This window comes from Accipiter gentilis, chromosome 7 (genome assembly GCF_929443795.1).
Source record: "Accipiter gentilis chromosome 7, bAccGen1.1, whole genome shotgun sequence".
Taxonomy (NCBI): domain Eukaryota; kingdom Metazoa; phylum Chordata; class Aves; order Accipitriformes; family Accipitridae; genus Astur; species Astur gentilis.
The window spans coordinates 40,852,528-40,869,975 of record NC_064886.1 but is presented as its reverse complement, the minus strand read 5'-3'; the positions used below and the strand labels follow the sequence as shown (position 1 = coordinate 40,869,975).

The window sequence follows — 17,448 nt, the reverse complement described above, 5'->3', positions numbered from 1 at the left end:
TTTTTTGGGTACTTGGCATTCATTTTATCTGAAGTCATGGATTATATAAGAGAAGAGCAGAGACCTCACACAAGCTTCTCCTGCGTCACCACGGGACACCCGGGGGGGGCCGGGGACCCCCTCTGCACCGAGCCCTTGCCGTCACGCCGCATTGCGCACGTGGCCAGGGGGCCAGGGCTTGACCACTTTTCCAGTAACTCTCCTCAAAAGAGGATCACAAGCGTTTGCTGGAATAGCATCCCAAGCTGTCCGCAATATCAAACTAGAGTTGGCTCTTTAAGTCCTTTTCTTCATCTAGACTAGAGTTTTGAGCTCATCAAAACTCAAGTACTTTCATAATTTTATTGCTCTTGTTAAAATGGTTGGTGCCCAAACAAATTCCCATTTAGTGCTTTGGATTTACAAAAATCATCGTTTTTCTGATAAAGAAGCCGCTCTTCAGAAAAGCATTGACCAGCAGTAGGCTACTCAGCTCCATGCATCTGTTTTGCTGTAACGGTTTAAGACAGCTTGACTTCGGTCGTGTATTTGGAAAGGCAAACGCAGCCTGCTGAGCTGGCCGGCTGCCCCCAGACGCCTGAGATTGTTTCATGACTCTGTAGATGAGAAAATTTCCATGGTCTCCATCTTCCCACCAAAAGTCTGTCCTCAGATGGTGCTACACGCCTGGCACTGGTATATGATGCCTCCTCCACATTTCAGCAGTCCCCGCTGCTCTCCAACAGCCAACACTCAGTTTGTGTTATTCTGCTCAGTGACATCCCTACAGGGATGCCCTAAATCACCCCTTGCCAGCATTTCAGATCAACAATTTTCTAGAATTGTACCCAGTACTTTACCTCAGACGTGGCAGGAGGTCCACAGGTCCGTCTGCAAACCCGCCTCGAGGTCCCACAGGACTCATTTATCTGCCAAAAAACCTACAGGAAAAAAAACCCTGAACAACAAAGTTAGGAGAGCAACGACTAGTTTTTGTTATCTCAATTCATACTAGCATGACCCTGTGTACCTTCACTTAGGCCACTTCTACTAGAAGGTCTCTACCTGTATCACCCATGGGACAATACCAGTCCATGATAGTGCACCATCCTGGTCCAAATAGATGCTAACACTTCCCATATGATTTCATGTTTCCTTTGGCCTTGAACAATATAGAAATTACAGTTGGGAAGGCCATGAAGACATTTTCTAGTCCACTCAAAGCAGGATCTCATTTTTAAGAGCTGCCATCCAGCGTTTTCTTAAAAACCTTGCATGACGGCCTGAAAAGACCACGCAGAGTACCTGATCCAGTCAGAGCCTTTCCTAATGGCCAGTCTCAATGTTTCCTACTACAGTTTAAACCCATTACTTCTCAGTGGGACCCCTTTCAGCATGAAGAACAAATGCCCTCTCTCCCCTTATGCTACTTTTACAGGCTTCAAGAGTCTTCTCCCTTTCCTTTGTTATCCTCAGTGACCCTTTCTTGGGGGCTGTTTTAACTCTCAGGTCTCTCTCTTTGGTTCCTCCCGGACTTCTCACAGTCGGCCGCATACTTTTGGGCAGTTTTGTACAAACCCAGTCATGATACCATGCTAGTGACCTTAACAACGCAAAGCAAAGCTGAAAGGTTTCTCATGTGTCTTGCAGACTGTATCCCTCTTTGCACACCTAATATGACATTTGCCTCCTCGGCAATAGTGTGAAGTTTTTGACTTTTTTGGCTCAGTTGGTCCGAGTTACTGCCTTGCTGGTTGGTCTCCACCTTTTATTATTCCTCATATTCTTCCCTTCCGAGTCCTGGCTTGTTCTCACAGACTGTTTCTCCAGCTTTTAGGGTGATTTGTGTTTTCCCATCTTACCTTTCACCACACTCTCAGTCCTTTTCAGCTGTGTGCCATCCATCCTGGTGCAGATTTAATAAGCATATTCTCTGTTCCACCACGCAGATTATTAATGAAATTACTGGTTAGAATCAGCTGAAATTTTGCCTGCAGAGCACGGGTCTCCATAGATTTAACCAAATGAAACAAAACAGGTATCAGCTGTGAACCATTGAGAATTCCTCTCCAGACACACACAGTTGCTGATGCAATTTTGGAGCCCCTTACATTCATCTAAACTGTATTTTGAATACAAGCACATCAAGTGAGAGGGTATCAAAAATCCTCCTCGAGTTGATCTGTATCAGGTTTTACTCTTTTTTTTCCTACTCACAAGGCCTGTAAAGCTGGTAGAGAAGGAAATTAGGCTGCTTTTAAGATTTGTTTCTGACAAACTTGCTCTCTGGCCCCTTGGCGTAGTTCATCGATGGTACTTTCTTCACTTCCACAAGTGCAAAAGATGGATGTGCAGAAATAAGCCTTAAAGCAGCTACTGAAATAAAAACCTGAGGATCGGTGTCAAGCACTTCTCAGGACCCTGTATGTTTTGGCAGGTCCTCTCTTGGGGTCATGGTCACCCACAGCTGCTAAACCATAGGAGCCCAAAGCCTGTAAGAAGCAACACTTACTTGTAAGGCATTCTTAAGCACTGAATTTATTTTACAAGCCTGCTCTCCCACCTCGTTTGGCTTTCAGCTATAATATTCCACCTGAGCCTCCTGACTTTTAGCCCGCTATAAATAGCCTTGTATTCAGTTTGAAACTTAAGAGCAGCACAAAGTGCTCGGCTACGCAGCAGATGATGAGGGAAACTGCGTATAGCCCTTGCTGCTCACATGGTACGAAGGGTGAGGAGCAAACACTGCAGAGAAGAGTACTGCATAAGGGAGACCTTGTCTGTTGATTTAACTCCATAACCCTATTTTAACCACTGTCAACAAGATATAAGGGTGGTTTCTATTTACACTGAGGCTTCTTTACACTGCTCTGTCCACACCCTAAAGTGGCATAAATGTCTTCTAAGTGCCTTAAAGTAGGTCCTTAGTATAAATGAGAACCAACCCCATCGTTTGCAAAATGGCTTTGAAAACATCGCCCCGGTGCATCCTATAAATGAATGCGGGTTTTTGGAAGAACACCCATCCCAAGGTATGCCCGTGCTATACATAGCCTCTGATGAGCTCAGCACAGGATGAGGAGCGAGCAGCAGAAGGCAGAGCAACAGGCAAGAAGACATTTCTCCTGAAACAGCAAGCAGGGAGAGCCCTGCGTCCTGCTGATCCTGGAGGATTACCAGCAAAGTAGGAAAACAGGGTTACTAGGTCTGCTCCTTTTGTAGACTGCTCCCCTCGCTCAGATCCACATGGCTTTCTCTTTCCTTTCCACTCTATTTACATTCAGTTCCAGTTTTTAAGTCCTCTTCACTAAAGCATGAACCTGAATCCCACCCCCGATGGGGGAAAAAAAAAATATGAATTTTTCTCCTACCTTTTTTTGTATTGCTTTAAGTCTTCACCTACCTGATTTGCAAGGCTGCTGCATGGAGAGAAGACACAGCTTTGTCTGCAGCATTGCTCACACACAGAACTCCTGATAACAGCATTTTTTTGGTTGACAAGCATAGGGTAAAGCACATGGTTCAAGCAGGAGACAACAGTTAGCAGAACCAGAGCCAGCACCAAAGGGATGGAAACTAATACAAAGGACAGGAATATCAGCCTTAAATTTTGGATGCTGTGCTGTTTTCCTCCCTCCACCAAACCAGACCTAAATTTTGCAGTGGTATTTTGGGGCATTTTGTAGCCCTAGCAAATTGGAAATCAGATAAGTGTTGCAATCAATAGGATGGTCTAAGCAGCCTCAGCATGACCATGAGCATTAGTCTGAATACCCTTGTCTGCTTACTCTTAAGCTTGTTAAAATCTTCTCCAATATTTTCAGCAAGGGAGATATTTTTGCAGCAGTGAGAGTGGGGGAGAGCAAGCATAAATTGGGCATGAGCAAGCTCGAATGGGCAGTTTGTAACTGGAGAGCATGCAATAGCCATGAAACTTTCCTTCTGCAGAAATCATCAGCAGCTCAATAATTGTGTTACCATGTCAATCCTTGATTTGGGTTTTACAGGTAAATACCATTCAACCAAAACTGTATCAGGCCAGCTTTGGAGTACCGCAAACATCTCTGTATTTTATGTTGATCTTGCTGCGTACGTAACGGAAAACATAAAATTTCATGGCCTTGTCAATCAGGACTCCCTCCCGTGGTTCAGTCCACATTTTTGGTCAAAAGCCATATGGTGCTCATTGCCTGGAGGCTGAGTTGTAAACCTCCTTGTCATGTTGCTCCTTTAACCAAGACGGTGTTGAATTACCATGAAACAACTTGGTTTGATTTGTGGTGCTGTCAGCAAGTATGAGCTTGGAGAAAATTTCAAGGGGAATTTAAAAAAAAAAAAAACACCACCAAACCCCCCAAAAACCCCGAAAACCTGTATACTTTTTCCCCTAAAAAAAATAATAAGGGTACATTTAACAACAGCCTGGTCGGGTGGGGAGGAGCTCATCTCAGTTGTATTTTGCAGCACTACTTCATTAAACACTTTTTCCAACCCATTAATCTACTTCAGCCCTTATATTGCAGGGACTTAAAGACAGACACTGATTTTCCCTTACTCTCAGGGTGGTTTCAGGAAAGGATACGTCTTATACTTGATGGGGTAAAGGTTGATTTTAAATGCCTGGGTACTGGGCAGTTTTATTTATTTGTTTGCGGAACAGACTCTGCACATCCTGATCTCGCTTGGGCTCTCCAGGGGATACTCTAGTCCCCAGGAGTAATCCCAAATAGCTCTTCTAAATACAACCCCAGCTCTGGCTAAGCATTGAAGACAAGGGAAGCATTCATTCTGGGAAGGTTTTATTTCACAAATAATTCAGAAATCAAAAGAAAATGGAGGGGGGAAAGAAGATATTTTACAATTCTGTTATTAGAAAAAAATTATAGTTTATAAACAAACACACGGCCCCTTGAAAAACATGCAAAGGCACACAAAAATTTACAAGAAACTTTTATACATAGGAAGTAAAATACATCATTTTTCATAGAAAAAAAGCAACTCTATGAACTGGCCCTAAATATTTAGACTGCACAACCGACCAACTGGAGACTCCTCAATCAGCTGTTGGCTGAACGTCTTAAAATGAAGAAATTAATGGAGCCAATGGACCCGACAGAACACCGGCAGCTGCGGAAGCGCCGCACTTTGGCTTTCACGCTGGTTGTGTTTTCTGGACATTTGGCTATGCAGAGCTGAGGTGCCCTGCAATGACAGTGTCTGCACCGGTAGTCATGGTTTCAAAAATAAATTTATTGGAAAAGAACAACCAGGCACCATCCGCTTTACCAGGGGTTTAACCAGACGCTTCGGTAAGGCTACACGTGAGTGCTTCAAGTTGGTACGTGCTTACTAATCTGCTGAGCTGGGGTTGAAGGAGGAATGGATCTGGGATCTGATAAAGACATGCTGCATCTTTAAGCTGCATTGAAATATATTAGGCTGAGAAATGTTTTGGTATAGGAAATAAAATCAGTAAATATGTGGCTAAAACCTGGTACTGTCCCACCTATATATGAATAGCTAGCACACATGATTGCAAGTAATTGATATATCATGACTGCCTTGGAGGACCTGATCGCTCCTAATTCTGGTGGAGGTATGTTTAAATTAATAGCACCCAGGACCTCAAATAATATTTGTGTAGTAAAGTCACAATTTCTCTTTTGTACAACAAATACAAAAATAAACAGATACAGACTTAAATTAACATCGGTTTCTAAAAATCCAAACCAGTTGGCTGAAGATAAAAATATGCAATTGTAACTTGAATTAAGCATTTTAGGATATTTCTGTTGGAATAATAATTCTTCCCTCGCCCCCTTTCTGTCAGGTAGATACATCCCAAGCTGTTTGGATTTCTATGTGCTCACAATAATCCCCTGGACTTTTCCCCAAGAGCCCTCACAGTTCTTTCCATAATTTTACAGCATACATAATTGTCACGGACAGCATATTAGAGGTGGGATCCCATGTTAGCATTGAGGCATTTTATGGGCTCTTGCAGTCCCCATGAAGAATACCTGATTGCATCTCTTTCTTACTCTTTCCAATTCAAGAAATAGCACTGTGGCTACCATTTGGCCCATGATGGTCATAGATTCGTGCTGCAGTATTTAATGGGCTTGAACCAGACCATGTATAGCATAATTATTCACAGTGGGCAGAAACAGGGAAGCCTTATCTCGCTGCCAAGACGCTTCCAACCAGCAGATTTTCAAAGAGATGTTCCAGCTGTTTTTAACATCAATTTACCTAGTAAGAAAAAAAATAGTTCAGCTTTCCTATCTAGAGCAAATTCTATACACCTTGGAAGATGATACTCTATAAACAAAGACGACACACTCATTTCTCTCTATCCAACCCAAAGGCAGGTTTGCTGTGCAGCACTTTTGGAGACGATGCAAAGCAGCTCCAATTTCATACTTTACAAAAGGTCTTTCCAAATTCAGATTTCACAGAGAAAGAAGCCCCAACATTGAGACAAACCGAGTGATAAATGTAATTTCCTTGCTGATTTCATGGTGTTTACAGAATTAAAGAAGTGATTAATCAGATCAACATTTTTGGTCTGTGTTTTGAAACAGCTTGAAGAGATGGCTTTTATATCTGTCTAGATTAAACCAAACAGAGCCTGAGCGTAAGAACAGCTAGGAGACATCTGCCAAATAAAGGGAAATATTTTCCCATTTGTTATACAACATTAAAATCAAGCTATTGAGCAGAACGTCTATGCATTTACAAGAACGGAAGAACTAAAGTTTATGTTGCCGCCTTAGGACTAATGACGTTACTGGATGCGTGTGCATCAAAAGACAACCAGATTTGTGTTTTGACCAATTCTAAAAACTCATTTCCAATATAGAGCTGAGAACACTCTCTTGCCCTAAAAGACCAGGTCATGCTAGGCTCTTCTCTTGGATTTGAAATGCATTTGGGTACATGCAGAGACATAAATAACAAAATACGAAATAACATCATTACAACATCTATGGTTTTAGCAAAACATACCATCCTGGATATCAAATGCTCATGGGTACAGCATTTACACTGAAATGGGGATCTATTGGTTTCACAAATTGAACAGGGAAAATTCATCTACCCCAATTTACACAGTATCTTTCACGTCTCAGAACTGTACACACCACAAAGAGCTTCACAAAGGTGAACATGCTTCCTATGTATGCAACCATTCCTAGCAGAAATAAGATTAACTTTATCACTACTTAACTACTACAGATAAAACAACCAGCACTGCTGTATAAAACAATACGCTGCATTTAACTGAAATTTTATTTGAAATGGCGTGTAGTATAAGATGAGATGTGCCAGCACAGGAGCCCCGATTCACTGACTTCTCATAGGTTGCCAGACTTGCAAAACACCTGTGAATGTTTGACCAGCAAACACTAAACCTGCTGTTTTGATTCTCTGGTGGCCTCATTTTCTGCAGCGAGGATCTCTGCCTCTATTTCACGCCCTACTCCAGTCCCCAAAAACCTTGATGTCCAGCCGACAAGAACGTCCTCTCCCCAAACGTGACACCACCGTACCGCGTAACCTAGCGCGATGCCCCAGCAGCCTTACGCAGCGGTGCTGATGCATGCCACCTCGTTGGGAAAAGACCAGATTTTCTCTTCTTTTGCACAGAAAACATCAAACATACGCAAAAACACTCTACCAAAGCCCAGCCTCTCCCCAAAAGATGCAACTTTTAAAACAGTTTCTCGTTTTAATAGGGTCTAGCGCCTGGACAGTTGCTCACTTCTGAGTGCACGTCTTCACGCCCATCACGGTAGATGCTTCACACCATAAAAAATGCCATCCAGGGCGAGGCCAAGATCCCTACGTCTGCTGTACATTGAGCCACTGCTGTTCTGTGTAGCACACCTCTCGTAAATTGGAAGTTAGAACAGTTTATCATTGCTGAATGCCCCTAGAGAAACAAAAACACGAAACGAAAAGATACAACGCTGAACGGGTGCGATGAGATGCGAACAGCTGAGTCAGAACCTGGTGTCTTTTTTTTTTTTTTTTTTTCCTTTTCTTTTTTAATTCCCTGAAAGAGATCGGCAAGGAGGGTACGGTCAGAGCTGATACCATCAGAGGAGCCTTCCTGTCTCTGGAGATCAACAGAGTGTTCTCCCAAAGAAACCTGCACCTTCCCTGGGAATTTACTGCTTCACAGCAAAAATTCGGAAAGCATTTCCATCTGAAGGATTCTTCAAGCTGGAGAAAAAAAAAAAGAAAAATAAAACAAAAAAACATGTAATGAACCAAATGCAGGCACTGCAGGACCCAAAGTGCAATAGACCTACAGGCAACTTCAAATTTCTTTGGGGTGCACTGCTTCAGCACGCTGGCTCTCTGCTGCTGTGGCCCTACCAGGAGCAGGAAAGAGATAAAGGATGAAAAAGAAAAAAGAGGAACAAATCCACAAGTTCGCCTTTGTTTTACGTTTTCAATCCAAATCTACAGTGCTAATGCCAACAAAAGGAGCTGGGGGGGGGGAAAAAAAAAGCCTCTCTAACAGTGCTAGCTTTTATCCAAGGAACACTGCGCTCCCTTATGCCGAGATTCAGGCATAAAGAGAAACATGTTTTCCTAAAAAACAGTTGTCAAATAGGCTGGCAGATTCCCAGGGCCTGTCTGGCCCATCTCCTGGTGCTGGCAATGGGAGTAGCCAGATCAGCTCACGTTAAATGACAATAAATACGGATATTCGTTTTCAAACTGCAGAGGTGTCCCCAACAGCTCCGACTCCGAGCTGCTGGGGGTGGCTGTGTGCATGGGGGCAAGGGGTTGTTTCTGTTCCCAGCCCTTGTTTCTTCAGCCCTGCTGGGCTGCAAAACCCCAGGAAAAGGGCAAAATTTCATATTCCCGCAAAAACCCCATTCCAACAAGGGTAAAGACTCAGTAAATCTTAAAGGCAACCTTTTCCCATGCCTGTTTGGGTATGTATCTTTACCAAAGGTTATTTCCAGTGTCCTAAGGGATAAGGTTTTCACCTTGATCTTTGAAAAACTATTTCACTCTCTGGTTGATCTCACAGCAAGAAGGTGCTCCTTATTGCTGAGTGTAAATAACACTTTCTAAATCTTCATGCTCATCCTTGCTGCGAGAACGTCTTTGGTTTCCCTCACCTCCTAGATCAGCACCGGGTGCTCATATTGCATGTCACTGCTAGCGGTAGAGTTTATTCTTAGCTAGGGCAGAGTTTGCCATCCAAGTAAAACGTTGTCTGTTAGTATAAAAGGTAAGTGAAAGCAAGACAGAGATGGAAGAAAACTCATACAAACAGGAGGTTTTGTCACCTAAATCCAATCTATGTAATTGCAAATCACAGAACTGAAAAATGCTGACCTTGACAGATCTATAAAGAAGCACATATTTAATGCCTATATCTTTCCTGTCTTAGTCTATTTTTATTTTCTGAGATGCTGTACAGCATGCTGGGATTTCCATTATTAGAATAAAGACAGCAAACTTGTTTGGATTTCTTGTGGTGTATTACAGAAGAGAAACTACATAGAGCAGGCAGACCCATGTTAGTAGTGACCAACCCCCCTCCCCGTAGTGGGAAATTCTATGTTTGCAAAGATAGCTCTGAGAAATCAGTACCATCACACCAATATCTGAAAAAAAATGCATCACAGACTGAAACAGAAGTTTCAAATTAGAAAGGACTGAATGAGTGCTGACTTGATCATTGCAATCACCTGGAGGTGCAGGATTTTGGAAGGACTGATTTGCAATTCTTCACTGAAACCAGCAAGGTTGGCCCAAAAGAAACTACAAAAATATATGGACTCGTACTGTAATAAAATATAACAAGGCTTAACAATGTTTCACACCAATCTAAAAGCAGCTCCTCGCTTGTGAAAGGTAAGAGCAGGACAACACGCTCTATTTGTTTGGGTCTCAAAATTCACAGTGACACTGTTAAGTCACGTATTTCCAATCCACCAGCCTTTGTAGCTGATATCTGCTGACTTTGACATACAACTGAACGCAGAGTCGAGAATAAGAGAAAAGTACAAAGGAAAAAATCCCACCTCTCAGACTGGACTCCGTTCTTTAAGGAGCCAACATAACTTTTCTTCTTTTCTACGGGCATCACGTCCACAAAACCACCTCTTTCATCTTGAATGACTCCTGCATGCACCGCGGTTTTGCAGATACTGGAGCTCTGAAAAACATTTGATTATTTTGGCTTACAAACTGTCTATATTGTATATCTGGAGATTTACTGTCTCCATAAGCACCAAGGAAAACCAGGGAATTAAAAAAACCCAAATAAATAAATAGAAAGAGTGAAAAAGCTGTGAAACAATTCTGTCCCTCTTATGGACTGTGTAGGGATAAAAGATGTCACGGGCCAGATCTTGCAGATATGTCATAAGAAGATCCACCACCACCGCAGAGGACTGCCTTCCCACCACTCCCGCCTGTGGTGGAGCAGCGCCTGGGAGATTATCCAGACCCAAAACTGAATTGAGGACAACTTTCCAGCCAGCGACTCTTGGGTCTGCACCAGAAAAACCGCTGCGGTGAAACTCTTTGCTAGCGACCAGCCGCCTCAACAAAATTTATTCACCCAGTTGCCTGAAAAGCAGATGCTTTTCCTGAATTAAGGTAAATGACCACCAATTATCCAGGGCAGTTCACAACCTTCTTTCTAGGAAAAACAGAAGGGCTGCACCCATTGACTGGTGTAGTTTTTGGACAGGCATTACCCCATAAGACAACACCAGGTATGGAAGGAGATTAACACTTCTGAAAAGACTAAAGCTTCTCTATTGCACATCAGGCCATTCTCTGCTCTCCAAGATGTGCAGAGTCAGAGGAGCTGGAGGAACATGAAACACTAGCAACTGATGACTAAGCTCCCAAAGCATCCAGAGAAGAGAGCAAATGCGGAGAACGCTTAGGCATAGTATAAACTTGGCCATCGAGTCTCTAGAGGATTTACATACAGCAGGCTGGAATAAAAAAAAAAAAAAAAAAAAAAAGAAAAAAACAGCTTTGCACAGGGAACAGCAGCGGGTGAAAATCCCAACCCCATAAACTCCCTGATCACTAAAAATCAAAGTACCACAAAACCAGTGCCAAGGGCAAATGTTCCCGTAGCGTACGTACAATACGGATCGTGCTGTTTCATTCTCGCAGCCATATATGGCAGGTTTGCCTTGTCCCCTATATATTTATCACTTTGGATGGCCTATCTCTTGGCAGCTTTCGGAGTTTTGAGTGCCAATTTGGTATTTTGCTTCTATATATGGTCAAGGGAGCAAGAGAACACTGCGTTTGGAAGATATGCTGTGAATTCACCCTAGTATGCAGTGGGAAATCTGTAAATCTAAAATTGGCTCATAAAATTAAACTGTCCTGAATCAATTTGCAACACTCTCCACTGGGAGACATCCTAAACAATGTTCTTTTCAAGGCATTCCTGTTTTTTTTTTTTCCAGGACTTGCTGTTCTGCCTCTGACTCAAAGCTTTGACCAACAGGCTTTTTGTTACCTTACCCAAACCTCCTTTTATCACTCCGTTGGATTACAGCCCTCTTATCTCCCAGGCCAGGCATCACTTTGATGAACTGATTGCAGAGCTTTTGGAAGATGAGAATAAGGGCCTTCCCCTCAAATTCAGAAGTAGGACAGCTGTACGGACAACGCAACGGCTTTCCATGGTGTAGCCCCTGGGGATGCTCTGAGAGCGTTTCCTGACAAAGCGGACTCTGAGCCACACACCATAAAATGACAATACTTTTAGAGTGGGCCATTAGCAATAGTTTGTGACTATGAGCTTAATGACCCATAATTTCCTCATTAGTGTGACTGATTTAATCATTAAGTTCCTATCTTCTGAGAGCTGAGCCACCCAACTTGCTTTGCTCTGGTGATAAACGCCTGCCTCGTTATGTAGGTGATCTATCCTTCTCCAACTAATTGCCGCACAACCATGGATAAAAGATCTTATCTCATGAGCAGAGAGTAATTTTCTCTCCCAGCTGGACAGGACTCCTGAGTGGGGATGGGGACAGGTTTCCCTGGCAGTCTTATGTCACACCAGGAGCCAGGCAAAGTGACAAATGACAGCGTCTCGTGAAACTTAAAAGCTCTTTTACAGCCTTGATAAAATACCCCTGGGTGTTCACACAGCTCCAGCATCACCCCAAAACTGGTCCTGTCCACATTAGCAAGACCTGAGTTTTATTTCCTAGGCACAATCATGTGCTCATAGAATCTTTTTTATTCTCCCCCCCCATTTACATGGCAGTGTAAAGAACTTTGCTGCAATGTGCCACCAGGGAAAGGAGGCAACAAATTTTCTGTTCCCCAGCCAGCTGCTTCTCGCTACCAGTTTCAGCACTGGGATGATGCTGGATATGTTCCCCCCATGCCCTCCCTGTGCCACTTCGATCTGCAAACCCTGCATGCAGGCAGCAAGTCTGTTCTCACCAAAGAGTAATGCCATTCAATAGAAAGACTTGGGATTCAGGCATCAGCTTTTCCCATAGCATATTTTCTCGCATTTTGTTCATTTATCCCCAAATTTAAGGCTCCTCTATGTCCCTGGTTCCACAGCCTTACTAATTTCACCATGAACAATTTCCTGCACTGCTTTTTAAAGCAAAGGCTGCCAATATCTCTTTGCGCTTTAAGCCACCAGGAGTACCCAGGAGATAATCTTATAAACACATAATCCAAGATAATTTTATAATGATGAGTTAAAAAAAAAAAGATCAGAAAGCATTTAAAGCGGGAAAAAATCCCTTAATGCAAACAGAGATAGTGGATCCTATGCACCCTGAATAAAAATCAGCATTATCCCACAAAACCTGCCAATTCTTCATGTCACAGCTTTGTTCTTCGTGGCAAAACAAACTTTCACATGCCTTCCTGGGATCATGTAAATGTGAATGCTATCTCAGGCAAGAAGCACAGTCAATCAGGTCATAAGACAGACTAGCCAAGCATTTCTGTCATCGCAGTTCGGACTACCAACTCCTTACCTGCCAGAGCATTTAGCAAATGGATGTTTTGGAGAGGGTGCTAAAAGGCTAGAGGGCACCTTGCAGGGAGTGCGGACTGGAAATTGGGCAAAAGGCTTCATTTTCTTTTAGATAACTTAAGAAGACACAGTTGGAGCACAAGTCCTCCCAGGACCACGACAGTGCCACTCTAGACACAAAGCCAAAGAGCCTTCCCAGAAGACTAGCACTTGCCTCATCCAGCTTATTGCCTGCTTTAATTATTCCTCAGCCACAGGCTCAAGTTAATTCACAGCATCCCCTCCTGGAGAGCATCCTGCAGAGCTCCTTTGGAAAAGCCTTTGCCCAGATTCTCCCTGCACGGCACACGTGTTTCTCTTGTCAGCTTTCCAGCCTGAACATTTCTCTGCACCAATACCTCTCCCTTTGCAGCACATTTCACAGCCGCCTCAAACTCTTTTTTTTTTTCCCCAGCTGGTTTCACCTCCTTTGCTACCAACCTTGCACTCTTGTAAAAACCTAATCGTTTTCCTTATTACACCCACATCACCCTTATTAGTACAGTAGTCCAAAAAAATGTTAACCAAACCCTCTAGGAAGTGGCCAAAAACTTTTTTTTTTTTCCTATTTTATTTTTCTCCCAAATCACAGTCCATGCTGCCATTTATGAAACAATACCCAGGGGGTATGGTAGGAAATGGAGCCTGCGATTCATTAAAGGACACTAATCCTTTTGCGTCAGTACAAATCAGGAAACAACACCAGCCCGGGATGCTGGTCCTCGCCTAATACCCTAGTAATCACAGGCCCCGTTTGGGGGTAATCTGAGGTAGTTTTGTCCTCATAAAAGAGAAAAAACTATTTCCCGTTTTCTGCAGGTCAGAGCATGCACAGAGGCAGGTACCGTAGGGTGGCAGCTGCCCCATAAATTTGCATGTGAGCTGGTCTAGGCTAACCTGTTTGTGCAGCTCTACCTTTAAAAAAAATTGGTTTCAATAGGTTTTTCTTTTAAATTGTTTTCAAAATTTCTTGCCCCAAATTATTGTATGATTTCTACAGGATGTTTTTTCTCAGGAGTCTGCAAAGCTGCACACTGATCCCAATCTGGGGGTCCACAATCTACCGACTGCTTCCCCCAGGCCTTCAGAAAGCATGTTCCTACACACCAGCCAGGGAGCTGGCATTTCTAAACACAATCTCCAATGAAGGAAAAAAAGAAAAAAAAAGAAAAAAGAGGTACCCACAAACAGAAAAACGTTGAAACCCAGGTTTTAGAGGCCTAATATTAAAAGATTTCCCAAAAAATGACTCTGCCTAGTTTTAGCATCAAGTCTCTGCTCATCCCCGTGAGCAGAGTTTAGAAAAACAAACCAATAAAACCAACTCGCGTGCTTTCTTTCCACTGCTCTGCGCTGTGTCACGACAGCTCAAAAATGCTCTTCAGCTCCCAGAAAGACAAGGACAGGGGAGGGGGAAGAAGGCCTATTTTTGCCAACTATATAGCGTGACCGTATATAATAAAAGCCTTTTGATGCTCATCTATAGGTCCCAAAACACTTTGCAAAGGCAGGTAAGCGCTACCATCATTTCAGAGCCAGAGCCCCGAAGGCACAGAGCGGTTAAGTGACCTGCCCAAGTCTATAAGAATAAGTCGATGTCGGAGAGTGGAAGGGTTCCCCAACCTGGTGTCGTAGCTGTTGGTGCTACTTCTTCCTCCAACCTCATTTACCCCATCCCCAAATCGCAACGAAGATGGAGATTTTGATTGCCCTCCCTAAATCGCAGAGTACGACCCTGGCTCTGCGATATGGATGTTGCAATATATGGGGTCATCAAGGAGCAGAGCATACTCACATCCGCATAAACGTTTGTGCCAAACACCGGCGCCCAGTACGATGGCTCGTCTTTACAGTGGGCTGGACAATAAATCCTAGAAAACAATTTATTCATATTTATTCTCTATATCAAGGCTCAACAGGAAAGCAAGCTGCATTCTTGGGACATTTCAAGTGCCTGCATCTGGTCTGCAGGTGGCAACAGTGAATTTAATTATTTGTTCCCCTCAGATGACATTTGGTATTTACTGCGGAACTGCAAATAGAAGTGTTTAGACCAGTAGAAGAGGGATTGGTCTTTTCTGACATTTTCAAAGGGGAGTACTTACATTTTTGCACAACGCTGTGCACGTAATTATTTGCACATGTTTGTGCCCCCCCCCACCCCCAGCCACGACTTACACCTGCACAAAGCAGCCTTCTAGAACAAACTTCTTCCACATTTTAAGGTGAAAAGGAAAACCACGTCCAAAAACCAGCAAGTGCAGGAGAATAAAGACAGAGCGCGAAGTCGCACGCTCTTACACGGGGGTGTGCTGAAACGGGATCACGTAGCCCGACTTATATGTTATTGAAGGAGTTGGAAATCTTTTCTACGCGATGCCAAGCAAAGCACGGTGGCAGAGGGAAACACGCCATTCCCAGCCCTCTCCTCCAGTTCATCTGGTCAAATCAGCTCCGTTCCCGCTAGCCCTCAGATTTGGGGACCTCAGCACCCTCCCTGCCCAGAGCGGAGCGGGTTTAAGCTGAACTTAAGCAGGCTCGTGGCGCACAGTTACCTTGGGCAATGGGTCGCCGGTTTTTTGAACTGGCACAGCTCAGCTACTGTAGTATAGCAATCCAGCGTCTGCGCTGCGGAGATAAATAGGGAAAGGTGATTACTAGACGTAATAGCTCAGGCGGCTGCAGAAAACACGCAACGCATCTGGTGAGTCCGCTGAGGGCAGCAGGAGGAAAGCTGCTCGCTCCTTTACCAGCACCATGCACCCAGGAGAGGGCTGAGCAGCTCTCCAGCAGAAATCCTGCTACCACCCTACGATGCGGCCTTTAAAAGGTCACAGCTTTCAAAAGAGAAATGCAGCTGATCCACAAGACGGTGCAGTTTTCCTACAGTTCCGGACATGGAGTGTAAGTAACCTGACACCGGTAGTTTTCCCTAAAAGTGGCTCAAGTGGATCTAACCAAAATGCTGATTATATGGAGGAGGAGGAATTATTCAAAGACATTCAGAGAGTGGGAATTGTTTAAAAGGTAGGACTCCACATTATTTATTTATATGCTCATCGTAAATATGATGACTCGCTGTTATAAACTAATTTCGTATGTATTATGTATTTCATTATACTATTGCACTATTATATTAGGTACTGTATTTTTTTTTTTTATACAATGTTCACTCTAGACTGAGGCTTTCATACAAGGATGGCTCATCTTCCACCACTTTATTATCAGCAGCTTGTGACACTGCAGCTAACGTTTGGACCCGACCCTGATCCACCACCAGATGCTGCTGGAAATGGCCTGTTACCGCCTTTTTCTTTACCTTCCTCTTAGATCCCCACAGAAAAATGAGGTGGTTGATGGTGCAATTGCCCATAGCGGGTGACAGATCACCACTCTAGGGTTTAGTTGTGGTACTGAACCATCTGGCGTGACCACTTAAAATGAAAAAGAGCACTGTAAGGAACGATGTTTTCAAGTATCCCATAAAATTCTAGCAACAATGATTTCTTCTCAACTTTTAAAACTTACTTGTGACTTTGGAAACCATGAATGCATTTGAAGGCTTACTTTTCCTGCAAAACAAGCAAACAAAAACATTTATTAAAAAAATAAGCAGACTAGAATTACTTGAATCACTATGCCTACATATGAGTAACAAAGACAACTGAACATCTGCATATACTTAAAGCAAATGCAAAAACTTTTTCATGAAGGTAGTACCTAAAAGACTCCACGCCGTTCCTAGTAGACTTCACAAAAGCCGGTGTCCTCCCCTTCCTCGTGATATCAACCAGTCCTCCTTTATTGTCCAGGATGCCGTAATGAATTGCAGCACGACATATGCTTGATGACTGACAAGAGTACAAATACAAATAGTATGTGAAATAAATCTCATTCACAGAGCAACGCTGACCAACTGCTGTGCAAAAAATGAAGAAGAAATGAAACCACCACCAAAGTGCCAAATGGAAAATAAGCTGAGTACACTCCTTTGGAATCTGGTTGTTAAATCTTACTCTCCCAACACAGCCTTATTCTTCTATTATTATTATTATTATTTTAAGCACTGCCTGGTTGAATGGCAAGCTTTTTTTAAATAACAAAACCGTACATTTATATACAATTTAGAAGAAAAGCAGCATTGGAAATTAACAACCAGTATGAAATATTTTCAGTTCTCGACAAAATAGTCAAACCCAAAATATTTCTGCTGAAACCACTTGGAGGAGGCGGCTGTCTGCAATCACAGAAGTTGCAGGGCAAATATGTATCATGGGCGATGCAGTCATGCACCAACAGTGAGAATGGGGAAAGCAAACATGCTTTTACACAAAACCCCTTTTATCTTCAAGCTTTCTTCACCCCAAAAGTAGTTTTGATGGGAAAACAGTGCCATGCTTTATAAATAAATTATC

At 43.2% G+C, this 17,448-nt stretch overlaps 1 protein-coding gene across 2 annotated transcripts in view; it reads right to left on the bottom strand.

Moving 5' to 3' along the window:
- Positions 1 to 4,772: 4,772 nt before the first annotated feature.
- The window catches only part of CRISPLD2 (cysteine rich secretory protein LCCL domain containing 2), a 31,862-nt gene continuing 19,186 nt past the window's right edge, over positions 4,773 to 17,448 (bottom strand). For both annotated transcript variants that reach the window (XM_049806065.1, XM_049806066.1), the window contains exons 11-16: positions 16,754 to 16,884; positions 16,562 to 16,605; positions 15,589 to 15,661; positions 14,829 to 14,904; positions 10,032 to 10,165; positions 4,773 to 8,205 (exon numbers count right to left, since the gene is read on the bottom strand). In XM_049806065.1, the coding sequence (XP_049662022.1) occupies positions 8,151 to 8,205; positions 10,032 to 10,165; positions 14,829 to 14,904; positions 15,589 to 15,661; positions 16,562 to 16,605; positions 16,754 to 16,884 (513 nt within the window). In that variant the 3' untranslated portion in view covers positions 4,773 to 8,150. The remainder of the gene's footprint in view (positions 8,206 to 10,031; positions 10,166 to 14,828; positions 14,905 to 15,588; positions 15,662 to 16,561; positions 16,606 to 16,753; positions 16,885 to 17,448) is intronic.